Here is a 22,248-nt window from a genome sequence, read left to right as displayed (position 1 = left end):
TTCATGGTTTGAGGTTAAGAAGCTATCAGCACATCCTAATACTCAGCTCTGTCTGTCCAAGGATTTTAAGAGCAAAGCTTCCTGCTAATCATCTAGTCTCACCTCTGAGTTGTCAGAAGTTACTATGTCTAAACACACAGCTCCAGGGGCTGAGATAAGGTAGGGAAAGGCTCTAGAAAAACAGCTCATCAGGAAGACTAAGAACAGATGACAACAATGGTGTCAACACTCCTGCATTAGGGGTTTGAGTCTGATTCATTTGCCCTGGATGTGGTGGGATTACCTCCGCAACCCACATTTCAAGTACACTGATTACTTAAACTGCAGTCTCTTTGACATTTCACTGATAAGCCTGGTGGTGTATACAGGGTGAAGCTAACTTCCCACCCGCTGTTATGGGGAGGAACACTGCACCAAAAGTGATTACTGACACACACTCAACCTCCAGCACTTGAGTGCTCCTCTAACACACAATCAAAACACCACATGTTTATTGAACACAACATATTACAAATTAAAGCAAACATGAGCACAATAGTTAAACTCACTTGACCCTTTTTAACAAGGGGGGGGGGGGGGGAATCCCTGACTATTGAGAAGAATAGACCTGCTTTTCTGCAGTGTATCAAAAGGAATTTATTACAAAGGTCAGCTAAGGCCACTGACATTAACTGGAAAAGGGCAATGAAAAAAAGCAAGCAATGATTGTAACATCTATAACAAAGCCTTACAGAGGAGGACTTTTGCTGTAAAGGGCATGAAATTCAGAGAAAGCTAAACAAATTCAGATATAGTACACAAATTTTGTAAGCTAATGAAAACATAATACATTTCCTTAAATTAAGGATTGTACAACTTGTGATGTACACTACAAACCATAGGAAACAGCAAGGGGATTATGACCTAGGCACCCCTCCAATAGTTACAAACCTCCTGAAGAAATTCAGTTTGATGAAGTTATAAATATGAAGCTGAGGGGTGGGGGCACGACACCCCAATAATACCAGGAAAATGTGAAGGGGCGTGGGGGTGCCACAAGCACCCATCCTACAGGTTTGTCCCAACCCAAACTCTCCATTCATTTTATTAGGTTCGGCACCAAGTGTTTAGACAAAAGGACTAAATTTAAGACTGACCAAATTTTGCATGCCAGCAACAGGAGTAGCGCAGTGAAAACTGAAAGGAAGCCCAAACAAGTGGGACTACACAGCAAAGCAAGAGTAGGTCATGAGCAGTTAGTCCTGCGAGGCAGATCTGGAGCGTGACTTGGATCGTGATGGAGAACGGGAAGCAGATCGCTGGACTGGAGACCTGGAGTTACGGCTGCCACCCTGAGGAGAGGAAGAGCGCGATGCAGACTTTGCACGCTCTCCTTTACCATTCTCCACTGGAGATGGGGAGTGGCTGTGGGACTTCTTACTGACAGACTTCTCCTTAGAAGCACTCCGGGAGTCACGTTCAGACTTTACCTTGGAGCGGCTTTTAGAACGTGATTTCCGAGTGTTGGAACGGGACCGAGATTTACGGCTCACAGAACGGCTGCAGGATTTCCTGGTGCGGGACCGAGAGTTGGATTTCCTGGTTTGGGAGCGGGAATGAGACTTGCGAGCGGGGGACTTTGAGTGGGACTTGTGGCCAGACCTGGAGCGAGATTGTCGTTTACTCTGGGAATGAGACCTGCCAAAACACAATCATTCAGTGTGATCCACAAATATATCAGTACTGATAAATTCTGAGACAAAAAAAAAAAAAAAAATCCATTACCGCGATCGAGATTGCGAATTGCTACGGGACCGGCTGCTCCTCTGGCTTCTGCTACGAGAACGCCTTCGGCTACGGGACCTGCAAGATAGTGCAGTAGCACAACTAAGTTTGGCCCAATGAACAGATTTGAAAGCCTTCTACGACAACTCAAAGCATTCACTTGCTACCAGAAATTCAGCCTGTATTAGTGCCGTTTATTCGCATCATGAGTAAATTACCATAGTCAGACAGCGGTCAGCATGTGGCACCGCTGTAGCCGCCATCAAACATGCAGCTTCTTCTAAACCCTCTCACCTGGACCGGCTGCCAGAGTAGGACCGACGTCGACGTGGCCTGTCTTCCACCAAGCGAATCTTCCTGCCATTGATATCAGTCCCATCTAGCTTGTCCAAGGCTCTTCTCATATCGGAGTACGACCGGAACTCGATGACACCCTCATTGGTGCGTTCCTTGTGAGCATCGGCATAGGTCACCTCCCCTGCTTGACGCATGAAGTCCTGGAATGGAGGACACCATGAAACACCAAGCCAACCAGGCACAAAATTTGACTAGCTGTGCTCGGGAGGCGTGTCTAGCATCTCACCTTGAGGTCCTGCCAGCTGCAACGACTGGACAGGTTCTCCACAATTAGGCGATACTCCGTTCGAACTGGTGGACCGTACTTGTCTCGGCCAGAACGGCTTCTGCTGCTGTAACCACTACTACCTTTAAAGAACATATAAAACAGCAAGTCAGCATGGTACACTGGAACTCCATAAAGACGACTTAAGATGGTGCTGAAAAATAAAAAGATAAAAGGGAAGCAATAACAAGGCCAATATCTTTCTGTCCCAAAGGACTGTTTTTACTTGCTCCTTGGGAAATGGCCATTTTCACCTTAAGGATCTAGATGTCTGGCAGAGACTTCAAAGCCACTTTTATCCTTCAAAAACTGAGGCAATGTCAATTTATAGTCTTCACAAAGCAAAGCAATTCTGGTTTCACTTAATCTTACCATTCTGATGCAATTTAGAAAATTTGACCCTAGACCCAAGAATATTTCATAAGGAGGAGAAGAAAAAGCAAAATTCAGGTAGGCATCATGGAAAGATGTCAGCAACTAGCTTTTCAAAGCTATCAGACAGTAAGAGTACACCTTTGTAACTTTACCACTGCCTGTCATGTAACTGTAAACCAGCCACTCTAAAATAGACTGATGTTAACATCTTGTTTTGGCTTTAACCTCTCCATATTTTTTTCCAACATAAAAACCAATGGGATTCCTCACCATCAACCTGGTCTATTGGCAAAAGGCTGCGGTCATCATGGCTTCCGGTTAGGTCAGCCAAACGGTCAAAGGGCAAAGGTCACACACACATTGTAAGGTGAAAGCCAAGGCCAAACGGGACAAGCAGTCATCTTAGCCTCAATGGACTCGGACTCAGCCTCAGCCCGCACAGGACTCTTTCAAATTGAAACATCAAGGACTTTGTTAATGTTTAATTCAAGCGGTATATACACATTGCATCTTCACAGTCACACCCATGGGTATTTACATGACAGCTGAACACTTCCTTGGGGAGGAAAGAAACTGACAGTTACACTGACCTCTTTTAACAGAGAAAGAGCCCAAAGCAGCTACTTCATATGCAGCTCAAAGATAGATATCGGTGAAGTAAATACAGCTGCCATGTGAATACACTTAAGCCCCCCCTCCCCAAGCACATGAATACAAAACCCAACTTTGGCTTGTATTTGTTACAAGTTTTCCTTTCACCGTGCTGAAAAGTTTTCAGATTGAATGGGAAAGAAAAAAAAAAATTTAAAAATCCTTCCCCCACTCTTGATGGAAAGAGGCCTTGTGAAATAATCTTATCCACCTTAGTCAAGAATATTGAGCCATAAAACAAATGACAAGATGTCACCTAGCAGGTTCCTCAAAATGTAATGGCACAGGTTTAAGCAACTGATTTTTCCCCTAAAATCTGTAAGAAAAAAAAAAAAAGGAAATATCCTGAAACTTCAGCACTGCCTGCAAACTATATGGATTTAAAAGTTGAGAACGACCACCTTGCCCAATACAGTAAGGGAGGGGAAAAAAAAAACCCAGTTGCAGCATATTTGCAAGTTACATGAAACTTGCAATATGCCTGATTTGTGGCAAGATGCTTTTTAGATGATATTCTGATTAAAACAATGTGACAAAGGCTGGGGGGGAGGGGGAAAAAAAGTCTGAAAGACCCCCCCCACAAAAAAAAAAAAAAAAAAAAAAAAAAAAAAAAAAAATTTTCTTGAGGGAAGTCTGCTTTTTCTTGGGGACAAAGCAATTTGCTATTTTGATCTTTCACCTGACAGCCCTTCTTGCACCCACCACCCCTGTAATCCCCACCGTATCCATCACGATCCCTCCGGGGTCCCCGGGCATGCTCCACGATGACACGCTCGCCGCACAGCTCCTTCCCGTTCAGCTCATACACAGCATCATCCGCGTCCCGGGTGTCGTCAAACTCCACAAAGCCATACCTGTGGGGGAGAGCACAACGCAAGACCAAGAACCGGTAAGGGACCAAAAATAGAAACTGCGCTTTGTCCTCCTGAAACCCCATCTTCATTTTTGTCTGCTCTGGATGACATTTTTAAATGCATCTCCTGAATGATACATATGTCACAAACTCCTAATGCACCTTAGAGACAACACGCTATGCTTTTAGAGGAAACCTCATTTTGGTCACAGGACCCCACTGTCCTATTTATGAGCCAAGAAATTCTATACAAATCACTAAGTGGCAAAACACATGCATTTGTCTTAGATTCATATTCCATTAAGATTTATGACCGCATCTCCTGCAGCCAAATATTTAGCTTTAAAAAAAAAAAAAAAAAGCCCACACACACACCTAAATGACTGGCATTGGGAAGCAGTTAAGTCTATTAAAATAGAAAACCACACATTAAAAGTTACAAATTTTAAAAACCCCATGAATTTTGAAATGTGTGCTGTAAGACTGCTACAACTTGATTACCACTGATTATTTAGAACGATAAAAATCCCATTTGACGCTAACATCTTAACGCCAAGATTAGGCCACTTTACAGTAATTTACCCATTTATACAGTTGGAGATTTTTACTGGAGAAATTCAGGGAAGTACCACCACCTCGATCACCTGTAGTAAAGCAAACAAGCAGAGAGGCTCGACCCCCCCCCTCCCCATCACGCGCGCAGTACATCGAGACCATTTGACAATGAGTATTTTCTCTTCAAAACTTGACGTACAATACTAAAGTTATACTCATTAATATAGAACTAAATACTAACTGTAAAACACGACGACCGACACGACAGAACACGAAATACAAAACTAATCAATCAATCTCTCCGCTCAGACCGCGGCTAGGCCCGAGTCGAGTGTCTGCCGCAGTGCCCAGGAACAAGGCCTGCCGCCTAGTATTCGTTCGCACCTTTCCCGCCACGAAAAAGACCCTAAAATGCGAACGTTTACCACATATTTTTTTATCGTTTTAAATTTTCCCCCGTTCATGTATTATTTAACACACACAAGCTCCTGTATGCAGACTCCCCGGGCGCTGCCCCGTGACCCCTCCCCCTCCTGTTTTTTCCAACCGTCGTCGCCATTTTCCCCCACACGACAGAAGAACTGAATTAAACAGAAGCAAGGTAAAAATTAGAACATTAACTATGAATAAACAAAAAAACCTAAGTTTGAAACTTAGTTTTCCCTTCAACTGTGCGAAGTAATACCCGCCCGCGCGACCTCACGTACGTCGTACCCGTTTTTGAGGTCTATTTCTAAGAGCTTGCCGTAGCCGCTGAAGAACCTCTGGATGTCCTTCTCGCGGACGTGGTAACTCAGTCGCCCGATGTAGACGCGAGGCATATCGTCAACTACCGCTACTATCGCGCACAAACCACACCACCGTCAACTACCAAAGGAAGACGGTCTCGGCCGCTCGCTGTTTTACGCTTTATACCAGGCCGTGACGTCAGCATGCGCGTGCGGAATGGCGCCTGTACGGCCTGCGCGCGCGCGCCCCCCCAAGAGACAGGAGACAAGAGAGGGGAGCTGGACTTTTCTCGTGTGGTAAAATGTCTCCAAATTCCTTTCCTGCAAAACAACATTAATTGTTGTAATAGCACGCTACTTTCCCTCTTTCTTCTCCCTTTTTTATATTACATTTAAATTTATTTATTTAGCAGACGCCTTCCAAGCTACTTCCAATGAACTCTATGTAGTGTTATCAGTCCACACACCGTAACTTACACTGCTAGATACACTACTTACGCTGGCTCACTCATCCATACATCAGTGGAACACACACACACTCTCTCTGTCACTCACATTCTATGGGTGAACCTGAGCATCATGTCTTCGAACTGTGGGAGGAAACCAGAGCACCCAGACACAGAGAAAATATGCAAACTCCATACAGACCAAGTAGGGATCGAACCCACGTGATCTCGACCACCCAGGCGCTGTGAGACAGCAGCGCTACTCGCTGTGCCACCGTGGTGCCCTTGTTTATATTACGCTTCATAAGAATGCACTGACAGTGGTCTAAAACACATCCAGTACATGTGCCCAAATGCTACAGGAAAAATTAATAAGCCTACTGGGGAAGACATGGGTCAGTTATATATTTTGAAGCCAGAAAGGGATTGTTATGGGAAAGATTTTGTCTTGACAATGTGTTTTATGTAATGGTTGCTTAGTAACTTTGTTGACCAACTGTAGGAAAATGGTGTTGGGTTTGTTTGATTGTGGATTTTAATGTATTGTTTTGGTTGTGTATTATTGATAACTTTATTAAATAAAGTTTAGGAAAAAAAAAAAGCCTACTGTGGAGGTGATGAGGAGAGAAAAAAGGGAAAATCACATTAAAATGGTCCTGCAAAAGACACCTGAAGTGGATTTGTTGCACTGCAGCTTGTACAGTTTAATACAGACATAAGAGAACAATATTCACTACTTTGTAGGCTACATAATATGGACAGCAAGGAGATTCAAAAAAAGCACTGGACATATAATGATGTCATGATCTGAAACTTCACATCATTTACATTTATTTTGCAGACACTTTTCTCCAAAGCAGCTTCCAATGAACTCTATGTAGTGTTATGAGCCCACACACCTTATTCACCGTGGTGACTTACACTGTTAGATACACTACTTATACTGGGTCACTCATCCCTACATCAGTGGGAGACACACACTCTCTCTCTCTCTCTCTCTCTGTCACTCACACACTATGGGGGAACCTGAACAGCATATCTGTGGACTATGGGAGGAAACCCACACAGACAGGGAGAACATGCAAACTCCACACACAGAGTGTGGATCAAACCCACATCCTTTCACACCAGCTAGGTACTGCGAAACAGCAGCACTACCCGCTGTACCATCATGATGCACATCATACATGGTAACGCTTACTAAGTACTGGGGCACTGCACTTTACTTAATGTGATGTCAAAAGGACTGCAATTCAGGGTCACAGGTTCTTCAAAAGCACCAGGTGACATAGTGGTTAGAGCTCTCACTGCATACTTGAAGGCCTGATATTTCAATCCCACCCCCTGCTGTAGTACCTTTGAGCAAAATCCTAACCCTGAATTGATACAGAAAAATTAGCCAGCTATAAAAACGGGCAAATCGGTATAAGTAGCGCAACACTGCCAGTGACTTTGGAGTAAAGAATCATCTAAATAAATGTATTGGTAGCTTTTAATATGTCATATCAGTAGGTCACTGCTTTAACATATGTGCCATGACCAAATGGTGGTATCGTACGAAGAAGCAGCGCTTTCATAATAGTGTGTTTGCATCTAAGCTATCCTTCTGTTGTGGAGTTTACGCTGGTTTCCTCTTGAGTTCTACAGAGCTTTAGGTGATGCACTTGGTCAATGACAGTCTGGCAGCATGTGCTTTTTAGCCTTGACTTGAGCAGATTCTCAGTAGAGTTTCCAGAATCCATTTCTTGGTCTTCTTATGTTTACATTCATTCTGGTCTTGTATTAGGTAGATATGGCAAAAGCAACAGTGAAGGAGGTTGTGATCAGACATGCACAGGTGGCTCTGTAAAATGTAACTTTTTTCAGATGGGACAAGAATGTTTCTGTAGATTATTTATTGTTGCTTTTATTCTTTATTCATCTGATGTCATCGCCCAATACCAATGTCCAAACAGAAGGTGTGAAGATGGGACAGCAGAGGCTGAAAGGTGTGTGGAACTAGGGTGTTGGGGATTGGGCAGGTCATGGTGTGAAGCTGGGGTGTGGAAACTGGAATGCAAAGAAGATATGAACCAGGGCAGGGGATATGTCCTGATGAATGTCTTTTGTGTTTTAAATCTGCTTCTGAAGGAGGTGCGAAGTTAAGGCAGTGGACACTGGAAGGTGAAAGAGGCATGAAGTTTAGGTGGTGGAGGACCTGAAGAATGTATGAAGTCGGTGCAATTGGAGAAGAAGATCACAAAGGTGTTCAGTTGTTTTGATGAACATCTTTTGTGCTTTAAATCTATTTCAGCTTTGTTAGCCAGAGATTGGCATGCATTAGTCCTGGAGGTCTTTTTTGAAACTGATGGTTTGATGGTCCCTTCAGACAGAAAAGCACTCTGCACTATCAAGCTAATTCCCGGCTGCTCCGCAACTTTCCATGACAGCACCCCTGTAGAACTGCGTTTTGGAAATGCAGTTTTTTGGTGAACAGTGGGTCGAGTACAAATATTCCTACAAAAAGACTAATCTTTGACTTCCAGTTATGGTGAGACAGAGCAGTCAAGTGGCGGAGCATTGACACTTTCCAGAAATGTAAACATTTATTTTCCGTTAAAAGTTAAAATAATTGATTATTACCTTCTTTGGGAGGGGGGGGGCACAATGGGCTTGGCCAGGTCCTGCTCTCTGGTGGGTCTGGGGTTCGAGCCCTGCTTGGGGTGCTGTGCGATGAACTGTTGTCTCGTCCTGGGTGTGTCCCCTCCCCCTCCGGCCTTGCGCCCTGTGTTGCCGGGTTAGGCTCCGGTTCACTGCGACCCCACTCAGGACAAGCAGTTTCAGCCTCTGTGTGTGTGTGCCTTCTTTACTTCACAAGATTTGTTGTGATAGAAAACTAAATAAACACTTGCTTTTCAGTGCCATATTCTGTATTCGAAGTCTGGGTTTGATCCCCGCTCAGTCTGTATGGAGTTTGCATGTTCTCCCCGTGTCTGTCTGGGTTTCCACTGGGTGCTCCGTTTTCCTCCCACAGTCCAAAGAGATGCTGTTCAGCTTTTAATGCAAGGTAACTCATCTTTACACCAGTGGAACACACTCTCACAAACACTATGAGCAATTTAGAAAACATTCATTTACATGTATTTGTTTAGCTGATGGTTTTCTACAAAGCAACTTACATTGTTAAGTTACGCTACATACAGTTATTTACCCATTAATATAGCTGGATATTGTCACTGGAGCAATTCTAGGGTACCTTGCTCATGAGTATTACAGTTGGAGGTGAGATTTGAACGTGCAATCTTTCAAGCGTTATTAATCGATACCAAACGCATCAGGCACTACGTGGCATTAGGAATGTCCACCGAGGCATCCCTAAAGTTTACTCCTTTCTTTGACCCTCAGCACTCCTTCTTGGGCACAGGAAGCCGCCAGTACCCCATCTCTCCTCCACAGCCGGCCCTGAACCAAGCCTCTGCTGCCTCCTGTGAAGCAACATGACAGGTAGTCAGGTCAAAGAAAGATTCCTTGGATTATTTTTACTTTTGGAGCAAAGTATACAGCTTTCACCTGCCCAGGGACTCTCACACTCGTACAACATCCACTGATCTGCGCGGAAGGTGCTGTGAAACCACATGGCATGGTCAAGGGAGGCAGAGAACTGCACACTATACTGTGGGTAAGGCAGCAGAGCAGTTCCCAGGAAGGCGAAGTCAGACACATAGGCAGCAACGCAGCAGTGCAGCTTCATGTTTCCTTCACCTGCAAATTGAAACGTCCCACCTGATGCCAGCGCCAGCTCAACACAAAAGTTCAACACTCATTCATTTAATCAGAACGAGGCCTCTTTGAGATCAGCAAATAATGCGAAAATTATGACCCCTCATTGGTATCACTATGAGTAAAGTGTGTTTCTGCTAATAATGCTGAAAACCACAGATTTCCTGAATGAGTGGCACTTGCTTTTCCTGCATCTTACCAATATGTCCTCTTGCTCGAACCCAGAACAGCTTCTTAGGTTCCATGGCAATGTGCCCATAGAAATCAGGGGGGTTCACTGGTTTAATCTCAATGGGAATCTCCTCTGCCAGTATGTTGCTGAGCCCCTGTTTGGCATTCTCTGCCAAATTGGGACTGCTGTTGGGGGAAGGAAACAAAACTCAATGTGAAAACCTAAACTGAAACACCAGATCCACCCGGCAGTGAGGACTGTGTATATATTTAGTAAAGAGACCCGGTATGAAAACCACCAAGTGCCACTCAGATTGGCTGGTTGTAGTACCCAAGGAAGTTTTCAGTCACCCAGTCAAAACCAAACCAGCCCACTGGGAAAAGTCTCGCTTCTTCCGACGGCCACTCCAGTATTGTATCCACCCTAACCCTCACCTGTATACCTGCTAAACAATGGTGCCGTTTCTTTTGGGATCAATATGGTTTTTATCTTAAAGCTATACGTAAGAAACAGGCCATTCAAAGGCTGAATCACTGCTCTTTGTTTGCAAAAGTAAGCACACTAAACACCTTGTGGTGTAATACTGGAAAAAAGGTGCAAACCTCAAGTACTTCTGGATAAGCTCCTCTGCTGTCAGCAGCTCCTCTGGAAAGGGCACAGTGGGCATGGTGAAGTGGTGCTGCAGAGGGCTGGGCTGCTGGATCTGGAAAGATGCCTGGCATATGAGGATAGGCTTTCCATGCTGGATGGCCTTCACAGAGCGCACCAAGAAGCTCCTTCCATCCCTTGTCCGCTCCACCTGGTACAGGACTGGAACCTTGGGATCTCCTTCAAGAGAAGGCATGCATTTCAGCACCTGTCCTCAAACAACAAAGCACGCTTTCACCAAACTGCAAGGCAAAGAAATATCATGGAAATGTAAAGAACCACAGGGCATTTGCAGGGGCAGTAGGTGGCGTAGCGGTTAGAGCTGCTGCCTTGAAAGCTGAAGGACCTAGATTTGTATCCCCACTCCTGCTATAGTATCCATGGCTAAGGTGTTTACCCTGCAATACCCAGGGTTAAAAAAAAAAAATTCCACCTGTATGAATGGCTAAAACACTGCAAGGACCGCAGTATAAAATCCTCAAACTGTAAGTGACCTTGGAGAAGAGCATCTTGTAATCGGATAAATAATAATTTGCGCAAACAGGAGCTTACCTGCTCGAACGAAGTAGCAATGCAGGGAGTGAGCAAAGAAATCCTCGCTGACGGATCTGGCAGCAGCTACCAAAGCCTGTCCGATGATCTGGCCTCCAAACAAGCGCCTAGTGCGAGGGACCCAGTGGTGTGTTCCCCTGTTTGGAACACAGAATGACAAATACTCACAGTTTCCCTACTGTAATGGTTAAAATGTGTTTTAACAAGGTATTAAGTCAAAGCCACTAAGATTTGCACCATGTAAATAATCTTTTGCATGAAATTAAGTAGCAAAGGTTTTTTTTTTTTTTTTTAAAAAAAAATCGAGGGGCATGGTGGCACAGCAGGTAGTGCTGGTGCAACATAGCTCTTGGGCTGTGAGTTAGGACATGGGTCCAAACACAAACTCGAATCCAACCTCCAACCGTAATACCCTTGATCAATTATTACACCGAATTGATCCAGCAGGAATACCCTGCTGATTTGGTGCCCTCCCGCAGTCCAAAGACACACATTTCAGGTGAACTGGTGAATACTTTGCCAGCTGCGTGGGTGTTTTGCAATGCTCTTGTGTATAAATGGGTGAATGACTGTAGAGCAGCGCATCTGACACTGTAAGTCAACTTGAACAAACCCCGTAGACATACAGTACACATATGTTCGTAATCATTGTATCAGCTCCTAAATGAGTGTCAATGTAAATAAACTGGTATCATTGCGAAGCTGGTTATCTAGTACTTTACCTAATCTATGACAAACACATATCATAGGTCACAAAAAGACAATAATAATCAAGAATAATGACTTGCTAAATGACACTTTCACAGAGAAAGTGAAAGATGAGAAAATTATGAATTTGATTCATCATGTGTGTCACATCATGGCGGTGTGGCCAAATCTAATGTCAATGACTGGATAAAAACTGTGTGAAGCTGCAGGCAGCAGCGCTCTCTCTGTCCACCTATGGAGGTCAGCGTCGAGTTTCTCCAGGTTTAAAACGCTTGTCATTAACAAGCTTCGCAGGTCGGACGCGTCTTCGGCCGGCAGTGCGGAGACGCCATCATGTGCGGGGACCTCGGCAGCCGGAGCAAGAGAAGCGGTTCGGTCTCCGACCGATTTCCCAGCCGCACCTCCTTCGCCAGCCATCTTGGTGTGACGTCACGTCGCCACGTGACCAGAACGCGGAAGTGCTGTCTAATGTTTAAAACAATGAACGAATTTAGGCTAATATGTGTACTAAGAGAAGATACAGTAGCATACTTACAAATATAAATATAGTCCCCGAATTCAGAAACCCGTAGCAGCTAAATGCTGCATCCCACACCCCAATATGTATTCAAATTCCACAAAAAGTTAAAAAAAATAATAATCCTGCTAGTGCTATGGCATGGTGTTCTTTTTGTAAGATGGCAATAATAACCCCATTTTTCTCTGGCTATGAAACTGGACATGTAAGAAAGTTAAACTTAATTTACGCTGGCAGCAATTGACACCCTTACTCCTCATTTTGCTGTATGATGAGTCATTTACAGAGTGTGGTAAAGTACCCAGCTGCCAAGTGTACGCCATCACAGACAAGTTCTTGGCTTCCACCATGCTGCAAAGTTTCTTTCTCTGCATTTCTACCCACGTCAGATTGTAAAATCTCCAACCTCCCGTTGCCACGCAGAGCCACCACCTGCTTCCTCGATCCCACCCCTTCATCTCTCCTACAAGACATTTCCCTCCAACGTACCTCGTTTATCTCCAACATCATCAACTCCTGCTTCTCCTCTGGTTGCTTCCCATCTGCCCTCAAAACTACCCTCAAATCTCACCACTGTAAAAGAAGCCCTCTATGGATCCAGAAGTCCAGAACTCTCCTCCTTTTATAGATCTATGAGTCCAGAACTACAGGCCAGTCTCTCTCCTCCCTTTTCTGTCAAAAAAAAAAAACTCTGAAACGAGCAACTTGTGACCAACTATCTACATTCTTCGCACAGAATGATCCCATTGAGGGTAATCAGTCTGGATTCAAAGTCAGACATTCCACCGAAACTGCCCTCCTTGCAGTATCAGATGTGCTCCAGTCAGCTACGACAGCCTCCCTCTCCTCAATTCTTATCCTCCCCGACCCGTCTGCTGCATTTGACACTGTCTGCAACCGGATTCTACTCTCTTCTCTTGGCCATCTTGGCATCTGAGGACCAGCACTGAAATGACTGGAGTCCTACCTGCCAGGTAGATCTTACCAAGTGGTCTAGCAGGGCACCCGGTCACCCCCTCTGCACTGGTGTTCTTCAGGACTCAGTGCCAGGCACCGTACTCTTTTCCATCTACACATTTTCCCTTGGCCCTACCATAACCTAACGTAGATTCTCTTACCACTGCTCCACTGACGATACCCAGCTCTTCGTCTCTTTTATTTCCAGAGCTGCGGATATTTCCTCACACATTGCTGCCTGCATCTCGGACATCTCTGCCTGGATGTCTGACTACCACCTCCAACTCAACCTCTCCAATACAGAGATCCTTCACTCCCAGCTGGTCCATCCTCCAGTCGAGAACTCCATGAAACTCTACAACTCTCTCATTTCACCTTCTTCATCGGATAAGAGGCTCGGAGTAATGATCGACTCGTCTCTCTTTCTAACCTAACAAAGTCAGAACCTAGTCCTGCAGATTCATCCTGTAAATGTAATTTGAAACCGGGATATTGAAGAACTGGCACAAAAAAACATGGACTCCTTTGAACTGTGGTGCTGCGAGAGACGCATAAGGACACCACTGACAGTCAAGAAAACTGTCGGGGAATTCTGTTAACACTTAACAATATTAAGAAAATAAAAGCAATAAAGTTCTGTTCAGCAGATCATTGAACAGAAATTCAGCATTCAGACCAGTGCTGGGGAGGCAGGGCTCCCTGAACAAAAATGATACATTCCTTTAAATTAACAATTTCTCATTGGTCAGATCATATGTTTGCATAACACGAACTTGGTTATTAAAACAAAGTTAACAATTCGCAAAACATGGTGCATAGGATGGCGACATACTGTGTTTCTGACGACAGAAGGGAGACAAAATATCATAACAGGGACATCTTGTACGGGACAAGGACATAGGATAAAAGACATGATGGAGCCAGAGGGTCTGGCAACAGGGAGGACGTAGCAACCCTGTGTACGTGACATCCGTAGTCTGCAACAGGCAGCATAAATTATTTATCCACAACCTTCTTTTTCTAATTTCAATACAATTAACATAATCCTTAATCGTGGGAAGGGCAAAAACCTTCGAAGAAGGGAAAATTCCCTTCCAGCCCCCCTAAGAGCGATTAGGATCGCGTCCTCGCAACCAGAACTTCCATAGTTTCATTGATGTGTTGTAATTACGGTCATCAAGGGGTGCTGACTCCATGAAAGTGCCATCATACTCTATTTGCTCAGCATCAACTGATAGGAGAGGTAGAGCAGGGGAGATGACAATGTATACAGAGGAATTACCAGAAGAAAACCCACAAAACAAACAGATGAATGTGGATCAGATCAAACCAGAACTTTCACAGTAAATAGAAATAATAAGACTGAGGTTGATCATACTTTTGGTATATCATGAGCAGACTGGATTCTCCTGGAAAGATTTCAGCATTTGGCAAAACTGTAGGAAGAAGAGGGACGACCAGCAACCAGATGTATAGGCCCAATCGCAGCAACAACGGATGCACCCTCTCAGCTTTAACAATACCAATAAGCAACAGAACATTCTGGAGACCCACTCTGTATGTTGTTCCATATTTGAGCATGTAACACTGTTAGTAGCTTGGATTTTTTACAGTGATGACTGAAGTAGGTGCACATTAAAGGATTAAACATTGCCCTGTTTTTGAAAAACATATGTATAATGTGTATTCTAAATACACTCAGACGGCTGTTTTAGTCCCTATGGGGGCAGCTTGCTGCCTTTGCACCTAAAAGTCAGATGTTCAATTCTCACCCTTAGTTGTAGCACCCTTGAGTAAGGTACTCACTCTACAATTGCTTCAGTAACATTACCCAATTGTGTAAATGGCTAAATAATTGTAGGTAGACTAACATTTCAGAAGTCGCTTTGGGAAAGACATCAGTTAACTGAATAAATGTAAAACTGAAATAGAAGTGAGCTCACAAATACACCAACCCTAACTCAAGTTATACTGAAAATTATGTTGTACTGATTTTTGAAAATGACAAAACGTGTTTTTGGTTTTGAGTTCCCTTTCACCCCCTTTTTGAAACTATGTGAAACGTCCTCACTTCTTCATGCTGCCTAGAAAAAAGTTTCGTTCATCACAGAGAAACACAGAAAACATGAAATCTGATATGTATTTTATGGACAGAGATCCCTGCACACCCGAGTCCCAACCCCCACTCTCCCCCACTCGCTCGCTCTCTCTCCGTTTTCCTCTCAGCTTTAAATTCCTCTCTCCAGTCCCGGTGCTGCAAACATCGAGGTGACGCAAAGAAATGAGGGCTTCAGTTGTTTGTATGAATGTGATTGTTTTTCTGGTCTTGGCCGGATGGTCAGCGGCATCCCAGGCGGCTGGACGCAACAGCACAGGTGAGCTTCTCGCACCGCACAACACATCTGAAAACGGACAGTCTTAAAGCTCAAAAACAATTAATAGTAAACTCCACAGCAATCTACAGATGTATGATTACTTGCATGTTTTTAGACTCATATAGACTTTTCAAAACTTCCTACATATTCATATTTTCAGCGCTCTTACATTATGAAATAAAAAGCCCATGCATTTCATTCTTAAAAGTATAGGGTATAACAAGATGCATATTCAAACTGTTTAAATTTGTTTGAAGGACAAATACATATTTTTAAAAAGCAACATATATGTGTGTATGAATTTGATTTCACAGCGATCCGTTAGTGTAAGTCTTGCGAGGCTGAGAATTCTATCTGCTGGCCAAGGAGACCTCAAAAATCCAAGGAATCCGGTTGAACCACTGTGTTTGAAACACGGACATACCTAACACATTACAGTTCTTGCTATTTCACGAAAACAAGCTGAGGCCTTTTAAATGTAAAGGGCTGCATAACGTTTGTTAAAAAATATGAAGGCCTCTTTACATTCATTTAGTTAGCAGATGCTTTTCTCCAAAGTGACTTCCAATGAACTCTAGTGTTATCAGCCCACACACCTTATTCACCGCGGTCACTTACACTGCTAGATACACTACTTACACTGGGTCACTCATCCATACATCAGTGGAACACACACACACACACACACACACACACACTATAGGGAACCTGAACAGCATGTCTTTGGAGTGAAACTAGTGCACCGGGAGGAAACTCACACAAACACGGGGAGAACATGCAAACTCCATACAGACCGAATGGGGATCGAACCCACGTCCTCTTGCACCACCCAGGTTGTGGTCGAACCCACCCTGTGCCACCATGCTGCTCTTTAAAGAGCGTCTTTAATGTAAATATGAAATGTGTCTCAGTAAACTGTTGAGTGGAGATGAGGAAGCATCTGATGCGCTTCCTTTTTTAGTTGTGAAGAATGGTCACTGCCCACGGCGCTTGACCGTTGTGCCATCCAAACGCGCCTGCACCTGTGACACCGACTGTCCAGGCAATGACAAGTGCTGCGTCTTTGACTGCGGGGCCGTGTGTGTGCCGCCTGCTTTCAGTGAGTCCGCCAGTGCCTTCCTGCACCCCACAACACCATCATTTTACTTTTTCGTAAATGATGGAATTTGCATGGTTTTGCCAGGCTGCTCCAGAAGTGGTCACGACCTCTATGTGTGACCCACATGTCTTATGTTTGCCTCCTTCAAGCAAAGCCGGGCGTTTGTCCCCAGAGAAAGAGGGGCTTAGGACTGTGTGCGGAGTTCTGCGCCAATGACAGCGACTGCCCCGAAGACGAGAAGTGCTGCTTCAACGGGTGTGGACACCAATGCACTGCACCGTATACAGGTGACTTGCCACGAGCCATCAGCAGTGATCTTCCGCTGTAATGATCTACAGCATTAATTTTGATGATACTTAATTAGGTTGATAAAATAGAAGATGCACTCAACTAAGTATGAGAATCCAATTAAAGGCTTGGGGCTCAAATGTCCTGGTATGATTGGAAACTAGAGCAAAGGTGTGAGAACAGTCACACTGGGGTTTACTAAAGTAGCTTTATTTTTCATAATGGGAGAGATGTGGGGTAATTCCCTTTTGGAGGAAAGCATCAGCTAAATGAAAAAAATGTAAATGTAAATGAAGATGTGTTACGACAGGATACCTTCATCAGTGTCGTTCTACAAGAAACATGACCAGCTTGTGCTGATGCCCCCCCAAAAGTTACCTATAATGTTAAGCTACCAAAAATGATCTACCCATTTATAGAACTGTGTAGATTTTACTGGAGCAAGTTAGGATGAGCACATTTCTCAGGGCTACTATAGGAGAATGTGAGACTCAAACTAGCAACCTTGGGAGCCAAAGGCTGCTGTTCTAACTACTATGATACCAGCTGTGCTCCTTTAGTGTTCGCTGAGATTTTTTCTTATTTTTTTTAAAAGGGAAAATTTGTCAGTACTTTTGCACTCAGCTGATGCCATTCTTCAAAGTAACTTCCAATGTCAGGCTTGTATATTAAGCCAGATTCAATTAGCCATACATTTACCCACCAGGGTAATTTTTATGGGACCATTTGAGGGTAAGTGTGTGAGTAGCGCCGTGGGAATTCAAACTCTGTTTCGAATGCAAGGCGACAGCTCTCACCAGTATTCTACTAGCTGCCCTGTTTATGCTGATATATTTCTCAGTATAAATGTTCAAAAGTCCAAATGTACGCCAGGTGAGTTGGTGACACTGAATTGCCCTTTGTGGGAACCTTGCATTGCTCTGTGTTGGTGAATAAATAATTGCAAGTAGCTTAAAATAATGTATCTAGCTCTGTAAATTGCCTTGGACAAAGATGCCAACTAAGTATGAATAAATAATAAGAAGAATAACGATTTAAACAGCACACACACACACACACACACACACACACACACAGTCTGAAGCTGCTTGTCCCGAGTGGGGTCACGGCAAGCCGGAGCCTAACCCGGCAACACAGGTGCAGGACTGGAGGGGGAAGGGACACACCCAGGATGGGACACCAGTCCATCACAAGGCACCCCAAGCAGGGCTTGAACCCCAGACCCACCAGAGAGCAGGACCCGGTCGAGCCCACTGCACCACCGTGCCCCCCCATACAGTATATATAATACTAATACATAATACACACACACACACACACACACACACACACATTTTCAGAACCGCTTGTCCCATACGGGGTCACGGGGAACCAGAGCCTACTCGGTAACACAGGGCGTAAGGCCGGAGGGGGAGGGGACACACCCAGGATGGAACGCCAGTCCGCTGCAAGGCACCCCAAGCGGGACTCGAACCCCAGACCCACCGGAGAGCAGGACCTGGTCCAACCCACTGCGCTACCGCGCCCCCCGATTATATGATTACATATTATTATTATTAACATTACATATATATTAAATATATATGGACAGCACTCAAAAGGTTCCATGGGGCAAGTATTGAAGGCTTTGTTTAACTTCAAGGTCCAACCATTAGGCTTTTCTTTCTGCGCATGGCCATGGCACACACTCCGACATGAGGACATGGTTTGGCCCGTATGAACATGCAGTGCATAGTAGTGTTCACTGACTGTGAAAAATCAGTCCTGGTATTTATGACATACACCAGTACTAGAATTAAACTCGAGGTAATATTAACTGCATAATATCGATTCTTATATCGGCTTGGATTCCCTCTGTGGTTGGTTTAATACTTCATTGCAGAGGTTCCTGGTGACGTGAAAGAGTTTCCGGATGGCCCCCTGGAAAAAAACCCACTTTTTAAGAGTTCTGCACTATTCTGGAAATTTTAATTTCGAAAACGAAATAAACGGAAACGTGTTGCTGACTATTTCTGACTATGCAGTGAAGCCAGGCCGCTGCACTCGTCCCAAGGGCACGCCGATGTGCGCCGAGTTCTGCTACCATGACGGCCAGTGTCCCGGGGAGCAGAAATGCTGCCGGACAACCTGCGGACACGCCTGCAGTGAGCCGTGCTGATTGGGCGCATGGCTGGAGTTGAGGAGGAATCCCTCAAGGTCACACTCTCTATTCCCTCAGCCGAACCCTTGATTTTTATTAGCAAAAACTAAACTTTCTCATATTAAATGTTTTTTAATTAGTACAATAATAATAATGATGATGATGATGATGATCATAAACTTTTGTACTGTTTTTCAAAAACAGAAACATTTAGTACTAACCCTTTGCATATGGATATATACTTCTAAATGACATTTTTGGGAACTTTTAATTTTAACAGAACATCCTCTTTGATTTTTTTCCCCCATTTTTGCTAACCTTAGCAGACAAATGCTGAATGTGTGTGCACTGATTTGGTGTAGCTTTGTGCAGTCTTGGTGAAAAGACATGAAACAATATATTTTCTCTATGGTGCTTTCGAACTTGGACTGAAATGGTTTCCTTTATTGAAATTTGTTGTGTGCCACGATGACCGCAATCACGACAGTCTGACTTGTGCTCATGCGGTCCAGTCCGAAGTCGCCACCTCTGGAGGTCAGTTCAGTTCAATCCAGATGTGAACAAGACATCAGTGGGTTTGCTTGATAATTATGTATCATCATTTAGCCGAAGCTTTTCGCAGAGGTGGTGCACAATGTTATTTTTGTACACTAAGCTACTTATGCTGATTCACCCATTTATACATCTGGGTCAATTTTATGATACCACGTTGGGGTAAGTACCTTGATCAAAGGTGCTACTGCAGAAGAGGGACTGGAACCAGGAACCTTAAAGTGTAAGTCAACAATGCTAAATACCACGCCACCTGCTGGCCCATTAAATTTACCAACCAACCATTGTCCCTAGCAGGATCGTGGCAAGCCATAGCCTATCCCGGAAACACAGGGCACAAGGTTGAAGGGGGAGGGAAAGCACCCTGGACTGGATGCCAGTCCATCGCAGGGCACCCCAAGCAGGACTCGAACTCCGGACCCGCCACACAGCAGGCACAGACCACACCTGCTGTGCCACCACACCCCCTATAAACTTAGCATCGTACTCAAATTTTTATTTTTTTTTACATACCAGACAGGGACCTTGGCTTTGTTTTCATTGCCTTGTATACTGACTCAAACATCAAGTAGTCCAAATGAAAAACTGGTGCAAAAAACGTTACATACATACATACATACATACATACATACATACATACATACATACATACATACATACATACATACATGCTTTCTGAACCGCTTGTCCCATTTTGGGTCGCGGGGAGCCAGAGCCTAACCTGGCAACACAGGGCGTAAGGCTGGAGGGGGAGGGGACACACCAAGGACAGGACGCCAGTCTGTCGCAAGGCACCCCAAGCGGGACTCGAACCCCAGACCCACCGGAGAGCAGGACCCGGTCCAACCCACCGCACCCCCTATTATATAAATAACACAGTTCAAACCATACATTTTATGCAGAGAATTGCACCAAAGATAATACTAATGTTAAAATAATGTAGGAGAACTTTCCAGATTTTGGTGATTTGTGTGGTATTTTATGATTCAATCTGTTTTTTTAATTACCTTAATGCATTATAAATACAGCTGAAACATTTTTATGTGTTTATGGAATCAGAGATGACACTATTTGATTGCTCCCTTGTTCAGTACTTGAGATAGTCAGATATACCTTGAAAATCTGAAAAAGCCTTCAGAAAAAAACAGCAGAAAGCTGAAAGGGTGGTGTACTCTAACTAACCACAGCCATATGGCTCAGTGTCATGCTTTTCTTGCTCTTGGACTTGGGTTTCTCCTCACTTACAGCAGCGTATCGACAAAAAAACTGAGAGTGCAGGTTCCTTACTCAACTATTACCATGTTTTCTAAATGGGGCTGCAGCTCTGCTGAGTTAAGTGTGGAGGAGATCGAACAGCAGCTGAGAAATACCCCGTTCGTACACCACTGTCCGCAAGTACCCCCACAGGAATGGTCCCCCATCCCCCTCCCCCTGACTAGGGTTTAATATCTGGACAGCGAGCTTACAGGCTTTGCTGTCCGGAGACAGAGAACAGCGGGACCCTGCGAATGACGTATTCAGTGGCAAACACAGTTTTTTCCGCCCCGTCTGGAATTCCAGTTGCTCGCTGGGAATGAATGACTTCTCTTTACACCGAAGCCCTCGCGGCTGAGAGCATGGCAGCTCTGAACGCCGAGCTTATTTAAGAAGAACCGGTTTCGTCGACTCCCCGAGGGTCTGCATAGGCGAAGCTCGTTCCTCGGAAAAGAGAGAAAGTTCGAATGGAACTTGGATCTTGAGATCACGGGCGTCTTTCTTCCGGGCGACGGGCTGTCACTGCGGAGCGTGCCGTGTACGATCAGAGCAACGCCACAAAAGCGCAGCTGAATTGCAATCGAATTCCTCAAGCATTAAGTCAGAGACTTTGGGGGAAGTGCAAGCAGATGCCCGGCGAAGACCAACGGAGAGGAATCCGCGATGACCTTGATTCAACATCACCACTGCCAACAAGTACAGATGGAGTGCTGCGTCTCTAGCCACCTCCCGGTGTCTGTGTGTCGCTGTGTGTATGTGTGTTAGTCTGCTGGGGAGGGAATCCATGTGGGATGGCTGTTGGGGGCTTTACAGAAATCCCGCTGAATTAGAAGTCAACACCGCACGGCCAAATGCCACCCAGGCCCATGCTTAAGAGCTTTACACTATTAAGCACACACACACACACACACACACACACACACGCGTGTGGACATACACTCCTTTGAATACCAGTTCAGTACCACTTTCCAGTGTGTGAAGATTTCCAAGAAAATAAACACATCTAAATATAAAATTTAATGCTGAGCAGAGCACTAAAATACAAACTCATTCTTTGTTGTTTGTTTTCCCAATATTTGGTTTTTCGGGTATCTGGTCCAACTTTGTTAATACCATTTATATACCGGATTGTCATTGAAACAATCTGCTGCATCCATTCAGGGCCATGAAATTTGCTCCCATGCAATAAACTGAGACCACATTAATGTGTGAAAGAGACTGTGAGACACATTG

At 44.5% G+C, this 22,248-nt stretch overlaps 3 protein-coding genes across 5 annotated transcripts; 1 reads left to right on the top strand and 2 right to left on the bottom strand.

Annotated features, from left to right (window-relative positions):
* Window positions 1-469: 469 nt before the first annotated feature.
* srsf6b (serine and arginine rich splicing factor 6b) lies at window positions 470-5,723 on the bottom strand. Of its 2 annotated transcripts, none has more exons than XM_029247810.1 (6): window positions 5,535-5,723; window positions 4,100-4,266; window positions 2,348-2,469; window positions 2,059-2,261; window positions 1,765-1,842; window positions 470-1,677 (listed from the first exon to the last, which is right to left on the bottom strand). In XM_029247810.1, the coding sequence occupies exons 1-6, from the start codon at window positions 5,639-5,641 to the stop codon at window positions 1,236-1,238; spliced, it is 1,119 nt and encodes a 372-aa protein (XP_029103643.1). In that variant the 5' UTR covers window positions 5,642-5,723; the 3' UTR covers window positions 470-1,235. The 2 variants fall into 2 exon arrangements, with proteins under 2 accessions (XP_029103643.1, XP_018589661.1); XM_018734145.2 differs by having other exon boundaries at window positions 4,133-4,266.
* A 3,442-nt stretch (window positions 5,724-9,165) lies between these two features.
* Window positions 9,166-12,293, bottom strand: acot8 (acyl-CoA thioesterase 8). 2 transcript variants are annotated; one of them, XM_018734146.1, is made up of 6 exons: window positions 12,066-12,293; window positions 11,126-11,262; window positions 10,528-10,753; window positions 9,953-10,110; window positions 9,544-9,735; window positions 9,205-9,458 (listed from the first exon to the last, which is right to left on the bottom strand). In XM_018734146.1, the coding sequence occupies exons 1-6, from the start codon at window positions 12,248-12,250 to the stop codon at window positions 9,349-9,351; spliced, it is 1,008 nt and encodes a 335-aa protein (XP_018589662.1). In that variant the 5' UTR covers window positions 12,251-12,293; the 3' UTR covers window positions 9,205-9,348. The 2 variants fall into 2 exon arrangements, with proteins under 2 accessions (XP_018589663.1, XP_018589662.1); XM_018734147.1 differs by lacking the exon at window positions 9,544-9,735 and having other exon boundaries at window positions 9,166-9,458.
* Window positions 12,294-15,548: 3,255 nt separating this feature from the next.
* On the top strand, window positions 15,549-19,639 carry wfdc2 (WAP four-disulfide core domain 2). Its single transcript, XM_018734069.2, has 4 exons — window positions 15,549-15,682; window positions 16,644-16,781; window positions 16,931-17,068; window positions 19,094-19,639. The coding sequence occupies exons 1-4, from the start codon at window positions 15,589-15,591 to the stop codon at window positions 19,225-19,227; spliced, it is 504 nt and encodes a 167-aa protein (XP_018589585.2). The 5' UTR covers window positions 15,549-15,588; the 3' UTR covers window positions 19,228-19,639.
* Window positions 19,640-22,248: the final 2,609 nt, after the last annotated feature.

The sequence above is a fragment of the Scleropages formosus genome, chromosome 22 (genome assembly GCF_900964775.1).
Source record: "Scleropages formosus chromosome 22, fSclFor1.1, whole genome shotgun sequence".
Taxonomy (NCBI): domain Eukaryota; kingdom Metazoa; phylum Chordata; class Actinopteri; order Osteoglossiformes; family Osteoglossidae; genus Scleropages; species Scleropages formosus.
This window is presented reverse-complemented; position numbering and strand designations above follow the sequence as displayed.